The 17,777-nt window shown below is 45.4% G+C and overlaps 1 protein-coding gene across 1 annotated transcript in view; it reads right to left on the bottom strand.

The window, feature by feature from the left end:
- Positions 1-17,777, bottom strand: part of LOC309558551 (uncharacterized protein) — a gene marked incomplete at its 3' end in the record, with an annotated part of 193,390 nt that overhangs the window by 73,088 nt on the left and 102,525 nt on the right. The window contains exon 6 of the mRNA XM_082261630.1: positions 6,764-8,385. Coding sequence (XP_082117756.1) covers positions 6,764-8,385 — 1,622 coding nt within the window. The remainder of the gene's footprint in view (positions 1-6,763; positions 8,386-17,777) is intronic.

Raw genomic sequence — 17,777 nt, 5'->3', positions numbered from 1 at the left:
ACCATGATAACACCTTGTGTGTCATTATTATTTTTTGGCCACATAGTAATACATTGGGTACATCACCTAAAATTGCATGTCAATGGCCATGTATATTCAAGAAACAAACATGCATATGTGCAGGGTGCAATTATGCATTTGCCAAGTTTCAGTATTTATTTACAGCTGTCTAAAATTTAAGGAGGTGATGGCACACTTGGGATTTGAACTCATGCTCTCAGTGTTTATAGCCAGGAATACTAACCACTAAACCATTGAGCTGAGCATGATTACCCCTGGGATATTTATTCCCATGTTTCAATAGTTAACCACTTTCTTACAGGGCAGTTACACCCCTTCCTGCCCAGGCCAATTTTCAGCTTTTTATACTGTTGCATTTTGAATGACAATTGCGCGGTCATGCAACCCTGTACCTAACACAAATGTATGACACTATTTTCATAAAAAAATAGTGCTTTCTTTTGGTGGTATTTGATCACTGCAAGGTTGTTTTTTTTATTGGCAAAAAGAAGACTTAAATGTTTGACCCCTAAAAAAATGTGTTTTTGTTTATGTAATAACATTTGGTAAATCAATATGTTTTTTGTTGCACTGACGAGCGCTTGCAGGCACTGATGAGACACTAATATGCAGCACTGATATGCAGCATTGATGGGCATTGATAGGTGGCACTGATGGGCAATGATTGGCACTGGTGGGCAGCACTGATAGATGGGAATGAATGGGGACTGAAAAATGGCTTTTTCATTTAGACTTATGGGCCAGACACACTATAAGATTTTCTGAAGACTTTTTCCTTTAGATTTACCAAAACCAGATAATATGAGGTCAAACCTAAACACTTTCAATTTGTATGCAATCTGGCAGGCCCTTGCACTACATAGAAAAGGTAAATCTGAAGGAAAAAGTCTTCAGAAAATCTTATAGTGTGTATGGCCATACATGTTCAATTTTTGTTGTACAATTTTCTGATAGATTAAAGCAGGGTACACACTAGTAGAAAATCTGCCGAAAATTCCCGCCCGATGTGAAATCGTCTGATTTTCGCCTAGTGTGTACACAACTTTCAGCAGCCGATGCCGACATTTTCAACGAAAAAAACCGGAGGGACAAACACCAAAATTTTTTTCGTCCGTCCCCAGACAACCGATTTTTGTTCAATGTGTATGCAGTACATTCGTGAAAAATCGGATACGAAAGACCACGCATGATCTGAAGTTGCTGACAACCAGGTAGTCTAGGAACAAATGTGCCAAAAAAAAGAAAAATCGGACGAGAAATTTCGTGACCATTTACATAGTTGCCAACATTTGAAAAAATTTCCAGGGACACTTTGCAGCACAGCTATCAATTACTTACCACACCCACTTCCCCAAAGCTCCGCCCACTCTGCATAATTAATTTCCGCCTACTTATCAGATTATAGGGTCTACTTCATAAAGAGAGAATTACAGGAATTTGAAAAGGGAATTGAAAATTTGAGGCCAAAGTAGCAGAGTTGGAATAATTCTCTCATTCAGCTGCACTACTTCTGCCTAAAGTTTAAAATTCTCATCACAATTCCATGCAATTCTAAAGTGTCAGCTTGTCGGAAGGTGCTCTGCCTCCCCCTGCTGGCAGATTTCGGAAAGTGCACCATGCTGACACCCTGCCTCCGGTGACACGTTAAATTTGCAACAGGCGGGAAGAGTGAGTGGGCACAGAGAGAGAGAGAGACAACCTGCTGCCAGAACTACAACATATAGCTGGGGTGAGAGCGACACTGTGTGGAACAAAATTAAAATTTTTTTTTTTTTTTTTTTTATGATCTACATTGTCCCTGATTAACAGGGACAATGTAAATTACCCGGGACAGGCTCCTATTTGCCGGGATTGTCCCGGGAAAAACGGGACAGTTGGCAGGTATGCATTTATGCACTGTCGATTAAAAACCGTAATGAACGGTGAGAAGACAGAGAAAAATCGGAGGATATTTCGCCCGATTTTCGTCAAGTGTGTACAGCCCTTAACTACAAACCACATAATGTGATGTCAAAGCTAAATAACACTTTCACTTGTATCCAATTAGGCAGGCCTTTGTACTACATACTTGAAGGTAAATTTCAAGAAAATTGGACAGAAAATTGTAATAAAATTGGATCATGTATGGCCATACACACTATAAGATTTTCTGAAGACTTTTTCCTTCAGATTTACCTTTTCTATGTAGTGCAAGGGCCTGCCAGATTGCATACAAATTGAAAGTGTTTAGGTTTGACCTCATATCTGGTTTTGGTAAATCTAAAGGAAAAAATCTTCATAAAATCTTATAGTGTGTATGGCCCATTAGTCTAAATGAAAAAGCCACTTTGTGCTCATGCTGAGATTATTGAAAGCATTTCTTATGTGTGTTGACTTGATGTAGATATATATATATATATATATATCGATATATCTTTTTTTTTTTTTTTTTTTTTTTGGGGTTGTTGAATTCTGAGTTCTGGGGTTGCACTGCATATGTTCAATCAATTTGCAAATTCTCAGATTTGCAAGCTCAAACACTGCTATTTTTCAGAGTGTAATGTGGCTCTATATAGGAAGCAACACTAATATGGCTGCCCACTCAACAAATATATTAATTTCACACATATACAATGTTTTATTTTTGGGGTGTTGCTTGTCATATATAACAACAGACAGTTGTAGGTAGTTCAGGGATTTGAACACCCAAATACAGTGTTGCAAGGCAGCTGTGCTAACCACTTGGATATTTTGGTCAGTTTATTTAATCAAGCTCAAGCTCAATACATATTTGCAACATTTTTGCAAAACACAATTTACACAAACATAATCACTTTGTTACATTTATTTCATAATATATGCCACTGATAGTTTCTTAGCCTATCAATTTATATTTAAAATACTCATTTTTCACAGAAATAAATGTTTTAAACACCTATATATAATTCCCAGCATGCAGGATTATTTTAAAAAAATTGTTGATTTTATACAGTTTCACTAAACTAGGTTAATTATTTGGGAATTGTGGTCTCTGAGGTTTTTTTTTTTTTCTTGTTATCTTTCTACCAAGCATACATGCACTGGCACCTTAAGAGCCCATTCACATTGAGGCGACACGACTTCGGGGGGCGACCTGTGAAGTCGCGTGCACCGCTGTGCACCGCGACTTGCAGAGACTTCACATAATGGAAGTCTATGCAAGTCGCTCCGAGGTCGCCCCAAAGTAGTACAGAACCCTTTTTCTAAGTCGGAGTGACTTGTGTCGCTCCTATTAGAACGGGTCCTGTGCTACTCAATGGACCGCGACATACCGCGACTTGTCAGGTGTCCAAGTCGCCTGACAAGTCGCGCTAATGTGAATGGGCTCTAAAAATTAATATAGTTTGATTCAATTAGTCCATCAAAAAATTTTAATAAATAAAAATTATTTGAGCTTGAATTGGGTCTAAATAGAATATATATATATATATATATATATATATATATATATATATATATATTTTTTTTTTTTTTTTTTTTTTAAGTACAAATCACACATGCTTTGAAAAAAATGTCATTAGCTTTAGGTAGTTAAGTGGTTAGCACCGCTGCCTTGCAACAGTGTATTTGGGTGTTTGAATCCCTGAACTACCTACAACTGTATGTTGTTATATATGACAAGCAACACTAATACGGCTTCTCCCCAAAAATTAAACATTGTATATGTGTATATATATATATATATATATATGCAAAAACCCATATATTATTGTTACTTTCTATATCTAACCAACCCAAAATATATTAATTTCACACATACAATGTTTAATTTTCGGGGAGGAGCCGTATTAGTGTTCCTTTTTATATACATATATATATATATGTATATAAATATATATATACACATAGGCAAATCAATAAATAAAACATATATATATATATATATATATATATATATATACATATAATTATTTTTTGGGCATCTATATATATAGAATAGCGCCGTTTTACCGCGAATTTGCAGCGGTATTTGCCGCAAATCCAATAAAACTCCCACTAACGTTTTCAAAAACGTTATTTTCAGCCTAATTTTTGGTTTGGAGCATGCTCACATGGGCTATCTGCCAGAAATTGACTCTGGAGCTATTTTTGCATTTTACACTTTTATTAATATCTTTTTTTCTACTTAACATTTTCACACAGTTTAAAAGCAGTTTAGCTCAAAATCATATAACACATCTTTTCCACACATTTTTTATTTTTTTCCTGCCATATTTTGTGATTTTGAAAAAATTAGTCCACCTTTTAGCTGGACTGTTTTTAAGTCCAGTCCTGACATTAGTTGATCTTAATGAATTTGACACTGCTCATAACGTTTCTGATGGTGTTAGAGTGAATTGCATTTGCACCTAAAAATAGTCAAAATGGAGGTAAAATAGAACAGAATCAGCATTGGAGGTATAATGAATTTGGCCAAATGTCTCTTCTGCCTGTCAACATTATTTCCTCTAAATGTGCACTGAGCCGTGCATTCACTCTACATGCACATCACTTACACCATCCCATTCAAATTGAAAAAAGACACAGAGCCCATAAGACCAAGTGAACCACTTTTCAGAGGGAAGGTTGGCAACAGCTTTCAGGTGTCAAGGAGGTGGTATTGCCGCCTTTTGAATGTCAGATATTTTTTCCCCCTAAGGGGAATTTGTATTAAGATACCACACTGCAACAATGAACCAAGGGCTTGGCTCACGGTTGTGGTTCTTTCCTATTGCACTTCAATGAGTGAGCTTGAGAGGCAGTGCCACCCGTTTAAGCAAAGTCACCTAGAGCCCTGGGCTTACATGGCAAACTGCCCCCCCCCCATAAGATGTATGAGCATTATGTTTCAGCAAAAATCCCTTCTCCCCCCCCAAAAGAAAATTGTCAGTAATCTGCATGATTTCCCCCTCCTCCCAGTACAAATCCCCCCCTGCTAACCCCCCCCCAGCATGAATCTCTGCCCCGTCCATCCCCAAGATCCGCCCAGCACAAATGCACCCCCCCCTCAAAAAAAAGAAATCACCCCTCCTAGCACAAATACTTCAAGCCTAAAGTTTCCATTCCCTCCTCCTTACCCCAAATCCCCCTTCTAGCATAAATACCCCCCCCCCTATCCCCCCTCCTAGCACAAACACCCCCAGTCATCCCTACTAGCACAAATCCCCCCTCCCAAAAAAATTAATTCTCCTCCTTGCACATATCCCCCCCCCCAGCATATCACCCTTCTACCTCAAACCAACCCTCCTAGCACAAATCCTCATCTCCCATTCCCCTCCCAACACAAATCACCCTGAATCACTGTGGCACACACCCATAAATTCCCCCCCCCCTAGAACAATTCTTACCCCCTGTTGCCTTCCTAATTCCTCCTCCTCAATATTTCCGCAGCCCCCCCCCCCCACCTCACATGATACCATAGGGTCCCTCTTGCATACCCCTTGTCCTGGCCCTGTGTCTAAGGGCTCATTTAGATCTGCTGTTAGGGGCAGTAAAAACATGAGGTTTACTCGCATTTTACCTCTCCCAACAGCCCCACTTTTAAGCTGCAGTGGATGGGGGTGTACAGAAGCTGCAGCTGTGATACTTTTCTTAACCAAAAATGATCCCTCCTGTCTCATTCAGCAGATGGTGCAACCATCTAACATGACCCATTCAAGCTAATGGGGCCGTGCCACAACCTGTGAATCTGTGGTGTGGCATTTACAGGGCTAAATGGGGCCTCCTTACCACCTGTGAAATGTCTCTTAAAAGCGATCTGACTGGATTGCTTTTCAGAGGCGAGTCATGGCAGCCACTACAATAAATGTAGTTAAACTATGCAAGCCAAGGTAAAATGTACATGGGCACAAAGCATCAAGTACAGTCCTGTTGGAATTTAGGGACTGATAACACCACGGCTTAAGGCTCCATGTACACGGGACGTTGTTAAAAGTCCCTTTGAATGCTGGAATTTTTAGGACGTTTGAAACGTCCGTTCGGTCGCTTTTTTACCCGCGTTTAGCGGGCGTTTAGCAGCTTTTGCGGGAGTTTGCGTTTAGAAGCGCTCCTAGAGGTCAAAAAAATTATTCCCCTTTAAAATGGAAAAACGCGAACGCTAAACGCGGGTCATCGCGTTCGGACGCGTTCGGACGCGTTCGGACGCGTTCGTGCATTTGAAACGCGGGGAAACACACGTTCGAACGCAAATAATTGCGTTCTAAAAACAGTCCCTGAACGCAACTGCCTGCAAATGACTGTAAACGACCTGGTGTACATGGACAGATAAGATAAAATGTCGTTGGGTTCAGGGGCTTCTGAAAAAAATGCCCAACTGCTCCTAAACGGCCATTTCCAGCGTCCCGTGTACATGGAGCCTTAATCGCCTGTTTTTACCGTTCCCCTTGCCACCCATATGAAGGATCTCTAAGGGTGCATAGTCAAAAAGTTTAATTGAGTAACTAGGGCTAAATCTGTTCTCTACTACAAGAATTGCATTTGGAATTTCAGTAGCTATGAGCTGTGTTGATAGCACACTCCAGTTGAAGAATAAACCACTCCATTGATCAGTCATTTTATCCTGGTCACAGATTGGAGTCTCTAATTTTTCATCACACCAACCAAGTGGAATCTTAACTCCTTGTTCCTAGGGGCAGGTTTAAGCACTGAATCGAACTAATTACCGGTACTAGAGGAGGAAACACTTACAGCTTTTCCTGGTGAGGCATTATACATGGGCTAATACCTTGTTATTTTTTTAGTGTATGATTTTGATGCAGATATCTTTTTTCACGGTAAAAGCGGCATGGAGGGGTTCAGTGAAGGTGGCGGTGAAGGTGTGGAGATGTCTTATGGGGTCACACAACAGGTAGAAGGAAAGACGTCCAGCTTCATAATCCAAAAATATCCCAAGAGTTTGCTGAGGAGATTCTGAATAAATTACTTTATGTATGCCATTATGACTTGCTGTAAGCTTTCCCACATATTTTAGACCCCATGATTTGTCATTGAAACCAATGAATGCTTTGGTCTCAACTTCTTTCCTTTCTATACTAGGAGAGGCCACACCTACTATCCATTGCCCAGCTCCACTCACATCCACCTCCCAGTAATGTCTTCCTGAGGAGAAGCGGTTTTTACTTAAAACCTGCGTGATTTCAAACCTCTCTGGTGAACTCCACCTATTCTGCCAAGATTCAGTAAAGCTAGCCGATCTGAAATCTCGTGATATAAAAATATTATTATGAGCAGTGTTTTTATCCAGTAAGATGTCTGCTTTGTCCATCGCTGGCAACTGTCTCTTTTCCTTTAGTTCTCTCAGGCTGTCAGTAAATTTAAGAAGTCCTTTCTGTAACATCAGTGAGATCATCACCTCATCCAGACATCCAGCCTTCCTAACATCACTGATGGCATCCCCACTGATGGCATCCCCACTGATGGCATCCCCACTGATGGCATTATCACTTTGTAGTTTACTCCTCAATAAAGTAACCTGGCCTGTGATAGCTAAGACATCCTCAGTTTCATTAATAGTCTTGGACAGCTTGTCCCTCTGTAGCTCTAGCTCGGTCACCAAATTCGAGACTGTCAATGAGATTTGGTCCTCCTGTCTGGAAATTTCAATCAGGACCCTCTTCTCTATATTGTCCAGCTGTCTCCTGATGTCTCTAAACAGCTCAGTAACCTTTCTTTTGATATCAGCAACTTTTACTTTCTCTTGTGTCCTATGATTTTCCAGATTCTGAATTCTTCTCTCAGTCTCTCGTCTGTCATGGGTCATTTTCTCAACAGCATCTTTCAGTTCTGCTTTCTTCTTCTCAGAGGCTTCATTCAGAAGGTCCACCTGGTGTCCCTTATGGTCTCCAGTCACCCAGCAGGACATACAGATACAGGCACTGTCCTCTGTGCAGTAATATTTCAGGATCTCCTTGTGTATAGGGCATTTTAGGTCTCCAAAGGATGTGGTGGGTTCAGTTAAAACATGATCCACTAACTTATTATGAGCCTTCAGATGTTTCTCACATAATGAGGTCTCGCATTGCAGACATGTTTTAGATGCTGGTACGGGGACATCCACACAGTATGTACAGAAGACCTCAGTTTTCGCCTGCTTAGGTTGAGTCGATCGGAAACTCTCCACGATGTTATACAGCGTCCTGTTCTTCTCCAGCACAGGACGCTCCCTGTACTCCGCCCTGCACTCCGGACAGGAATAAACTCCAGACACCTCCTGTGTATACAGAGCAGTCACAATACAATCCCGGCAAAAGTTGTGTCCACATGTCAGTGACACTGGCTCTGTATAAAGGTTCAGGCAGATAGAGCAGCTCAGCTCGTCTCCTAGAGCAGCAGACGCCATCCTGCATATGAAGATATCTCCTCCCTTCTCTTAGTTATCTGAATAAGAAACAAAAGCAAACTTTCCAGTCTCTTATGCAAATAAGAATGACAAAAAAACAAAACTCTCCCTTCTATTACTTGAACAGGGAGGTCCAGAGGCGGCTCTAGACTTCTTGAGGCCTTAGGCGAAAATCATGTAGGAGGCCCCCCACGCACGATAAAATAAATAAATAAGCAGGCGATATTAAAATGAACTGCATATTGTGGCAGCCGTGGTGATGGGGGGGTGGGATGAGTGGCAGCGGTGGTGATGGGGGGTGGGATGTGTGGCAGCGGTGGTGATGGGGGGGTGGGATGAGTGGCAGCGGTGGTGATGGGGGGTGGGATGAGTGGCAGCCGTGGTGATGGGGGTGGGATGAGTGGCAGCCGTGGTGATGGGGGTGGGATGAGTGGCAGCCGTGGTGATGGGGGGTGGGATGAGTGGCAGCAGTGGTGATGGGGGGTGGGATGAGTGGCAGCAGTGGTGATGGGGGGTGGGATGAGTGGCAGCCATGGTGATGGGGGGTGGGATGTGTGGCAGCGGTGGTGATGGGGGGTGGGATGAGTGGCAGCCGTGGTGATGGGGGGTGGAATTAATGGCAGCGGTGGTGATGTGGGGGTGGGATGAGTGGCAGCGGTGGTGATGTGGGGGTGGGATGAGTGGAAGCGGTGGTGATGGAAGGGTGGGATGAGTGGCAGCGGTGGTGATGGAAGGGTGGGATGAGTGGCAGCGGTGGTGATGGGGGGTTGGGTTGAGTGGCAGCGGTGGTGATGGGGGGTGGGATGTGTGGCAGCGGTGGTGATGGGGGGGTGGGATGAGTGGCAGCGGTGGTGATGGGGGGTGGGATGTGTGGCAGCGGTGGTGATGGGGGGTGGGATGAGTGGCAGCGGTGGTGATTGGGGGTGGGATGAGTGGCAGTGGTGGTGATGGGGGGTGGAATTAATGGCAGCGGTGGTGATGTGGGGGTGGAATGAGTGGCAGCGGTGGTGATGTGGGGGTGGAATTAATGGCAGCGGTGGTGATGTGGGGGTGGGATGAGTGGAAGCGGTGGTGATGGAAGGTTGGGATGAGTGGCAGCGGTGGTGATGGAAGGGTGGGATGAGTGGCAGCGGTGGTGCTGTGGGGGTGGGATAAGTGGCAGCGGTGGTGATGGGGGGTGGGATGAGTGGCAGCGGTGGTGATGGGGGGTGGGATGAGTGGCGGCGGTGGTGATGGGGGGTGGGATGAGTGGCGGCGGTGGTGATGGGGGGTGGGATGAGTGGCGGCGGTGGTGATGGGGGGTGGGATGAGTGGCGGCGGTGGTGATGGGGGGTGGGATGAGTGGCGGCGGTGGTGATGGGGGGTGGGATGAGTGGCGGCGGTGGTGATGGGATGAGTGGCGGCGGTGGTGATGGGGGTGGGATGAGTGGCGGCGGTGGTGATGGGGGGTGGGATGAGTGGCGGCGGTGGTGATGGGGGGTGGGATGTGTGGCAGCGGTGGTGATGGGGGGTGGGATGTGTGGCAGCGGTGGTGATGGGGGTGGGATGAGTGGCGGCGGTGGTGATGGGGGGTGGGATGTGTGGCAGCGGTGGTGATGGGGGGTGGGATGTGTGGCAGCGGTGGTGATGGGGGGTGGGATGTGTGGCGGCGGTGGTGATGGGGGGTGGGATGAGTGGCGGCGGTGGTGATGTGGGGGTGGGATGTGTGGCAGCGGTGGTGATGGGGGGTGGGATGTGTGGCAGCGGTGGTGATGGGGGGTGGGATGTGTGGCAGCGGTGGTGATGGGGGGTGGGATGAGTGGCGGCGGTGGTGATGGGGGGTGGGATGAGTGGCGGCGGTGGTGATGGGGGGTGGGATGAGTGGCGGCGGTGGTGATGGGCGTGGGATGAGTGGCCGCGGTGGTGATGGGGGGTGGGATGAGTGGCGGCGGTGGTGATGGGGGGTGGGATGTGTGGCAGCGGTGGTGATGGGGGTGGGATGAGTGGCGGCGGTGGTGATGGGGGTGGGATGAGTGGCGGCGGTGGTGATGGGGGGTGGGATGTGTGGCAGCGGTGGTGATGGGGGGTGGGATGTGTGGCAGCGGTGGTGATGGGGGGTGGGATGTGTGGCAGCCGTGGTGATGTGGGGGTGGGATGAGTGGCAGCGGTAGTGGTGAGGGGGGGATCAGTGGCATGTGGCATCTTACTAATCCCCCCCAATCAGGGATGAGATCTGTGAAGGTTGTGGGGGGATGGGATCAGAAAGAGGCAGTGGGGATGGTGGGGGAGAACGGCACCAATTACCAATCAATTGCACTGGCAATTACTTACTTTGTCAGTCGATTTCCTCCTCAGCTTCAGACAGTCGTTCAGCCTCAGCACTTCTGCCTCTTCCGACTTCCTGGATGACATCTCTTCATGGGGTCTCCATGCAGAGCCAGCCAGAGCTCCTCCCGCCTCACTCTATTGGCCGTCAGGCGTCAGCTGACTTTCTCCTTTCGTTTCAGTCTCCAGATTCTCTCTGGATCTATGGGCGATTGGGCGGAGGATAGGCGGGGCGGACCGCACTTCAGTGACAGTGCTTAGCCTCCCCTCTGCAACGAGCGGACAATAGCGTCTCTGCCCCTCCATCACACAGTCTACTCTCAGACAGTAATTTTGTGCCCCCTCCAAGCGGCGGAACGGGCAGGACGCGGGCAGGCTCCGGGAACAAAACAGAGACAGCACCGCATCGACCCTGACTACATAGATTATGCGGCCGCGAGGCCCCTCTTAGCGCGAGGCCTTCGGCGGCCGCCTAAACTGCCTAATTAGAGAGCCGCCTCTGGGGAGGTCCTCCTGAGCTGCAGGATGTACATCATGAGCACCTTCTAATTTTCCATTGCAACAAACCCTAAGCTTTTGCTGTCTGCATAAAATCCTAAAGAGAACCATTATCTCTTTTACTAAACTAGCTTCAGGAAGTCAAAATAAACCCTTCTCACTTTTCTTTTCATTTCTTCTTTCTGTCAGTCTTACCTGATAGAAACAATTAGCTGCTTTATGCCCTATTGAGCTGCTTACATCCTAAAAAGCAGAGGTGGGGGACTTGAGTCACATGACTTGACTTAAGTCAGACTTAAGTCACCAGTTTGAGGACTTGAGACTTGCTTGACTAAAGTTAATAAAAGACTCGACTTGACTTTGACTTGGTATTCATGACTTTAGACTTGACTTTGACTTCAGACTTATGACTCGAAATGACTTTACTTTTTTAAGTTATTAAATATTTGCATTTTCTCAAGATGTGTTAAAGCAAAATGAATGTGCCTGTTATGTTTCTGACAACACAGTCACCTTAAAACACCTCAGTGTGTTCTTATTTTTCGGACACTGGCTGCTTAACAATGGAAATACTTAAGGCTCCGCCGCGGTTCCGCCCGCGATCGGGAGATTATTGCAAATCGCGGGACGCCTGTGCGTTGCCCGTTGATTTGCAATAGACCCCCAAAAGCTGAGCGATGTTGCCGCGATTTCCGCCTGCCGAATCGCGGTAACATTGTGCAAAAAAAATCGCGGGACGCAATACGATCCAAAGAAGCTCTTGTACTTTTTTGGTCTTATTGCGTCCCGCGATTTTTTTTTGCGCGATGTTACCGCGATTCGGCAGGCGGAAATCGCTGCAACATCGCTCAGAGTTTGGGGGTCTATTGCAAATCAACGGGCAACGCACAGGCGTCCCGCGATTTGCAATAATCTCCCGATCGCGGGCGGAACCGCGGTGGTTCTGCCCATGATCCATACGCTATAATGTGAACGGAGCCTAAAGCGGAGTTCCACCCATTTTAATAAGTTTAGATGTACGCAATTGCCTTTAAAAATGCTTTTACCAATGTAAACTATATATTTTTTTTTTTTTTGCAAGGAAATACCGTTTTTTCTTTTTTATTCATCTTCATATTCGGGTCCAGCCGCCTATAGGCGATTATGTCACTAGGCGATTCGCAAGGGCTGCTGGGATGTAATCGCCTAGTGACGAAATCTCGCATTATTACACCGGCACCAGCTGTACTCAGAGATGTATTGCTTGGAGTCCGCGCTCCGCCCCGCCTCCTCTCAGTGAGCTCTACAGAATGTAATGCTTTCAGTCCGCGCTCACTGAGAGGAGACTCAAAGCAATACATCCCGTAGAGCTCAGTGAGAGGAGGCGGGGCGGAGCACGGACTCCAAGCAATACATTCGAGTACAGCTGGTGCCGGTGTAATAATGAGAGATTTTGTCACTAGGCGATACGCAAGGGCTGCTGGGATACATCCCAGCAGCCCTTGCGAATCCCCTAGTGACGTAATCGCCTATAGGCGGCTGGACCCGGAAGTGCGGATGAATAAAGAAGAAAAAAAGGAATTTCCTTGCAATAATAAAAAAAATTGTTTGCATGGTAAAAGCATTTTTAACCGGTTGCCGACCGCCGCAAGTACATATACTGCGGCGGTCAGCCCTGGCCAGGCAAAGTGACGTATCGATACGTCACTAGCCTGGGAGCCGATAGCGGGCGGGCTCGCGCCGCAGGAGGCGCGCTCCCGCCTCGGCTCGTTCACGGACACCTCCGTGCGTGTGACCGGTGGACCCGATGTCCGCCGTTCACTCGCAATCGTCCGATGTGAAGGGAGAAAGGCAGGCGGCTAATGTAAACAAAGCCGCCTGTCATTCTTCCCTGTGTAAAAGCACTGATCTAACGGTCCTGTTATGTAGGACCGTTGATCTGCGCTGTTCCACACACAGCCACATCCCTGCACAGTAAGAAGCACGCCTCTAGGGACACATATAGTCACTGCATCTCTAATAAAGTTAACCCCTTCCCTGCCAGTGTCATTTTTACAGTAACAGTGCATATGTATAGCACTGATTACTGAAGTAATGTCACTGGTACCCCCAAAAGTGTCAAAAATGTCAGTCAAGGGTCCGATCTGTCCGCCGCAAAAAAAAAATTGCAGATAGCCGCCATTACTCCATTAAAAAAAAAACAACAAAAATGACAAAAATCTTTCCCTTAGTTAGTAAACGCAATAACTTTTGCGCAAACCAATCAAAATACGCTTATTGTAATTTTTTTTTACCAAACATAGGTAGCAGAAAACAAATTGGCCAAAAATTTAAAAAAAATTTGATTTTTACCTTTTTTTGGGGGGGAATTTCATATAAAAAAATTTGAAAAATATTGTGTATAGGGGTATATATACACACATGCTTATATGTATATACACACCTAGACATATATAGGTGTGATAGTAGCAGAAATATATGCTTGCGCAAATGAAATCATTTACACTAATATGGCTCCGCTCCTATAACACCTATACAGTATATGTCTAAGTGTAAAATACATATAAGGATGTGTGTATATATACCACTATACACAAGTTCAGATGTTTTGCCTGCCTCCAAAAACCCCAAAAAAATGCCTGCAACAACACACCAGGGCGTTTTTTTTTTTTTGACGCTAGCGTTTTTTTGGGGCATTTTTTTGGGTTCTTTGGAGGCAGGCAAAACATCTGAACTTGTGTATAGTGGTATATATACACACATCCTTATATGTATTTTACACTTAGACATATATAGATGTGATAGGAGCGTAACCATATTGGTGTTAATTATTTCATTAGCGCAAGTAGTGTTTTCTGCTCCTTTCACACCTATATAGGTGCAGGTGTATATATACATACATGGGTGTGTATATATACCCCCTATACACATGTTCAGATGTCATGTCTGACTCCAAACATGTGCTCAAAAAATCCCTATAGACGCCTGCAGCCAAAAAGAAAGCTGACGGGTGAGAAGCCATATTCCTGCAGCGAAAGTGACTTCAGAGAAACTAGCTTTTCTCTATAGCGGTCACCCTGACATGGAAGAGTTTGGTCACCCTGCCAAAGCAGTCAGTGTGAGTTCACCCTACACTACATTACGGTTACCCTGGCACTTAACACTTTCCCTACAGAAACTAATTTTTTGCATCTAACTAAAGTGTAAAGGAGCACTCTAACTACACTAGATATCCCTTTCCTCACACTAATAAATGCTAAATGACACTTTTGAAGCCAATTTAACAGAACTGCTTCCATTCTCTTCCATGTCCCTGTATTACAATGCTAGGAATTTGCCGGGGCTATCTTATATACTGGGGGGCGTATTCACTAATGATTGGTCTAGGTACCCCCTAGTCACTCCAATCACATTCCTAGCATTCTCCTGCCCCCTCAATTGGCTTTTACTAATGGTTCTGGTCCAATCACAGACTTTTAAAGCCCATTTCCTGTCCCATTGCATTTTGGTCGGTTCCGGTTGCCGAATTCTGAACAAAAAAGTTCTAAATTCGGCCGAACCTCGAACAGCCAATGTTCGGATCGAACCGATGGTCGACCCGAACCGTTCGATCATCCCTACTGACAATCACACCTGTATCAGCTGTTGGCCATCCCATGCCAAAACCATGGGAATTTATATGGAGTTTCCGCTTTCCCCTCCTATTTTTTTGGGAAAGCTTTCCACAAGATTTTGGTGGGTATCTGTGTAAATGTGTGCCCCTTCTACCAAAAGACCTGTAAAAAAAGAAAAAGAGGTCAAACATAGACAAAAAGTTTTTCTCCTGTGGATAGAACATGAGGATGCCCTCAACATAGATGGTACCCCTCAGAAATGACCAAGATTTAAACTGCAGATCTTAAAGTGGTTCTAAAGGCAAAGGGTTTTTTTTTTTTTTTACCTTGATGCATTCTCTGCATTAAAACCTTGAAATACCAGCTTACCCCAACCTTCCCTTAAAGGAGAAGTACAGCCAAAACTTCTCTTGTGGATCACAGGAGTGCAGTTCATTTTGCACTCCTGTAATCTGTTTTCAGCTGACAGCAGACTGAAGCCCGCTGTCAGCTGATGTCACAGATCTGGTCCAGGCTCAGGAAAGATCACAACCATATGGTTGGGATCCGCCCACATGCCTAGACCGGCCCCTGGCTCAGGTCTCAGCGAGCAGCTGAGATTGTGCTATTTGCAATGCAATCACATAGACTGGTGTCCAACAAGAACACACTTAGGAACTAAAAGGATCCCTTCTCTTAAAGTGGTCCTAAAGGCAGAAGTTTTTTTACTTTAATGCATTCTATGTATTAAGTTATAAAACATTCTGGGTGCAGCTCCCCCAGCACCCCCTTATACTTGAACCCCATCTTGATCAATTGATGTGTATGAGAGCAGCGGCTCTCTTGGGTCTCTCTCTCCTCATTGGCTCACACAGCAGTGGGATCTATTGGCTCCTACTGCTGTCAATCACAGACAGCAAGCCAATGGGATGAGAGTGGGTGGTGGGGCCAAGCCACGCTCTGTGTGTGAATAGACAATATCCATTCACAGGAGCATGGCTCAGGAGTGAGCCTGCTTGAGTGCCCCCATAGCAAGTGGCTTGCTATGGGGGACATTCGGCAGGGGGGAGGGGCCAGGACCACCGGCAGGGGATCCAAAAAAAGAGAATCGGGGCCGCTCTGTGCACAACCATTGCAGAGCAGATAAGTTTAACGTGTTTGTTATTTTTTTTTTATTTTAACCTTTAGAATCATTTTAAGTACTGATGTAGAAAGAGAAGACATGGCTCACAAATGGTGTTCCAATCCATTGCATAGGTGTTTCATTAGTGACTCTCCCATGTTTTACTCGTTTGTGAGCAAGGCAATCCTCCACGTTCGTTGACAATAAATCAGTGCTGGTCCTCCAAGGCTACCAAAAAGGTGTATACCATGCATGGGAATTGTGCAGTAAGGAGCGAAAGAAGGAGACGGTGGTTAACTTACTAGTCTAGTGCTTACCCCGTAGGAGCTGCTTAAAGTGATAGTGAACTCTATTCTACCACTTGTACCTACAGGCAAGCCTATAGCCAGGCTTACCTGTAGGTACTGTGAATGAGATAGTCAGAGTGCATGCAGCCGGTGATGTAACTGCCTCATGCGCTCTGAAGGTCTGGCATACAGTTCCAAAAATGGCAGCTCCTGCGCACATGAGTGACGTCATCGCGCCCCGGCCATTCATGTAGCTGGAGGACGCAAACCCAGAAGGAAGACCAGGAGAAGATGTCAACCCTCTCAGCGGTGACAGCGCGGCACTGGAGGGCTTTGTTCTAAGGTAAGTTTCTCATATTGTGCTAGTATGTGATGCATACTAGCACATTATGACATTGTCTTGTAGTGGCTTTTTATTTATCCACTGAGGTTTACTACCATTTTAATGTATCGGTTATCGGTTATGCCACAAGATCCCCAAATGCAGTAATGGAAAGGCACCAGAAAATGACACCAAACCATTTAACTATAAGCAAAATATTTTGTCACAGGTGAATGTGCAAGACAACTGTGCAATGGTGAATCAACCAGAAATCGGTACTATGCTATATTAGCTCACAGTTAGGCCCTGTTCATACCTGAGCATTTTTCAGCTCGTAAAATGCTCATCTCTGAAGTTCCAAAATGCCCAACAAGCAAAATCCCATTCATTTCAATGGCCCCTGTTCACATATGAGCGTTTTGTCGCCTGAACTAAAACGCCTGAAGCTCAAAAAAATACATGAGCTTATTTTTTGGTAGATTACAAGTGCTTTTGTTCAGATGTCAATGCCTGCCTCCAAACACCTGCAAAAAACGCCCAAAAAAAGCCTGAAAACTATACGCTCAGGTGTGAATGAAGCCATAGAAGATATAGCATTGTAAACAAATAAATAATAACAGCAGCAACCAAACAGTATCAGATTATATTAATGCAACAGCCAAGAATTTTCTTATCAAGCAGCAAACAGTAAATGTCCCAGGGTGCACCTATTTCTCACACCTTCTATGGGTGGCCCTAACTAGTGAAAGGATCTAAAGGGAATCTCCACAGCAGCAGTCAAGAACAAAAAAACACCTGGTTTACACCTTCCGCTAGCCAGCTAGATGGGCCCAGAAACTTGTGTCAGCATGCTTGATGTACTGTTCCATTAAGAGATTTGCATGCAGTGAAAAAGTGCTCCGTAACTGGTAAATTTGTCTCTGTCTGCTAGCAGATATAGTGTATGGTTGGCCAGCAGCCACTCACCAGTCCTGTGTGTCCAGTGGCTTTCAGTCCATGTGCTTGGCAACAGGGCTTCCCTTGCTCTTTCCCTGGTGGGATACTCCTTGTTGCACAGCAGGCTCTCCGCATCCTTGGTCTCCAACTTTTGGCCCAAATGAACTATGTCCCTTAGTAACATGTGAGGCTGCTGGATGTGCTGTATAAACTGTATATAGCTGAGGCTATATACAGCATACCGCACAGTGTTCTGGGTTTAAGCCAAGACTTGTCCTGTCACGTACCTGGTCAGAGGCCGAAATGCTGAGAGGGCTCTCCTTGCGACTAAGAAGACCCCAGGATGTGGTACAGGGAATGCAGTGCCCAAAGAAGCATG

The sequence above is a fragment of the Pelophylax lessonae genome (assembly GCF_965119305.1).
Source record: "Pelophylax lessonae genome assembly, chromosome: 6".
Lineage (NCBI taxonomy): Eukaryota > Metazoa > Chordata > Amphibia > Anura > Ranidae > Pelophylax > Pelophylax lessonae.
Note: the sequence above shows the minus strand (reverse complement) of the source record. Positions and strands in the feature narration are given on the sequence as shown.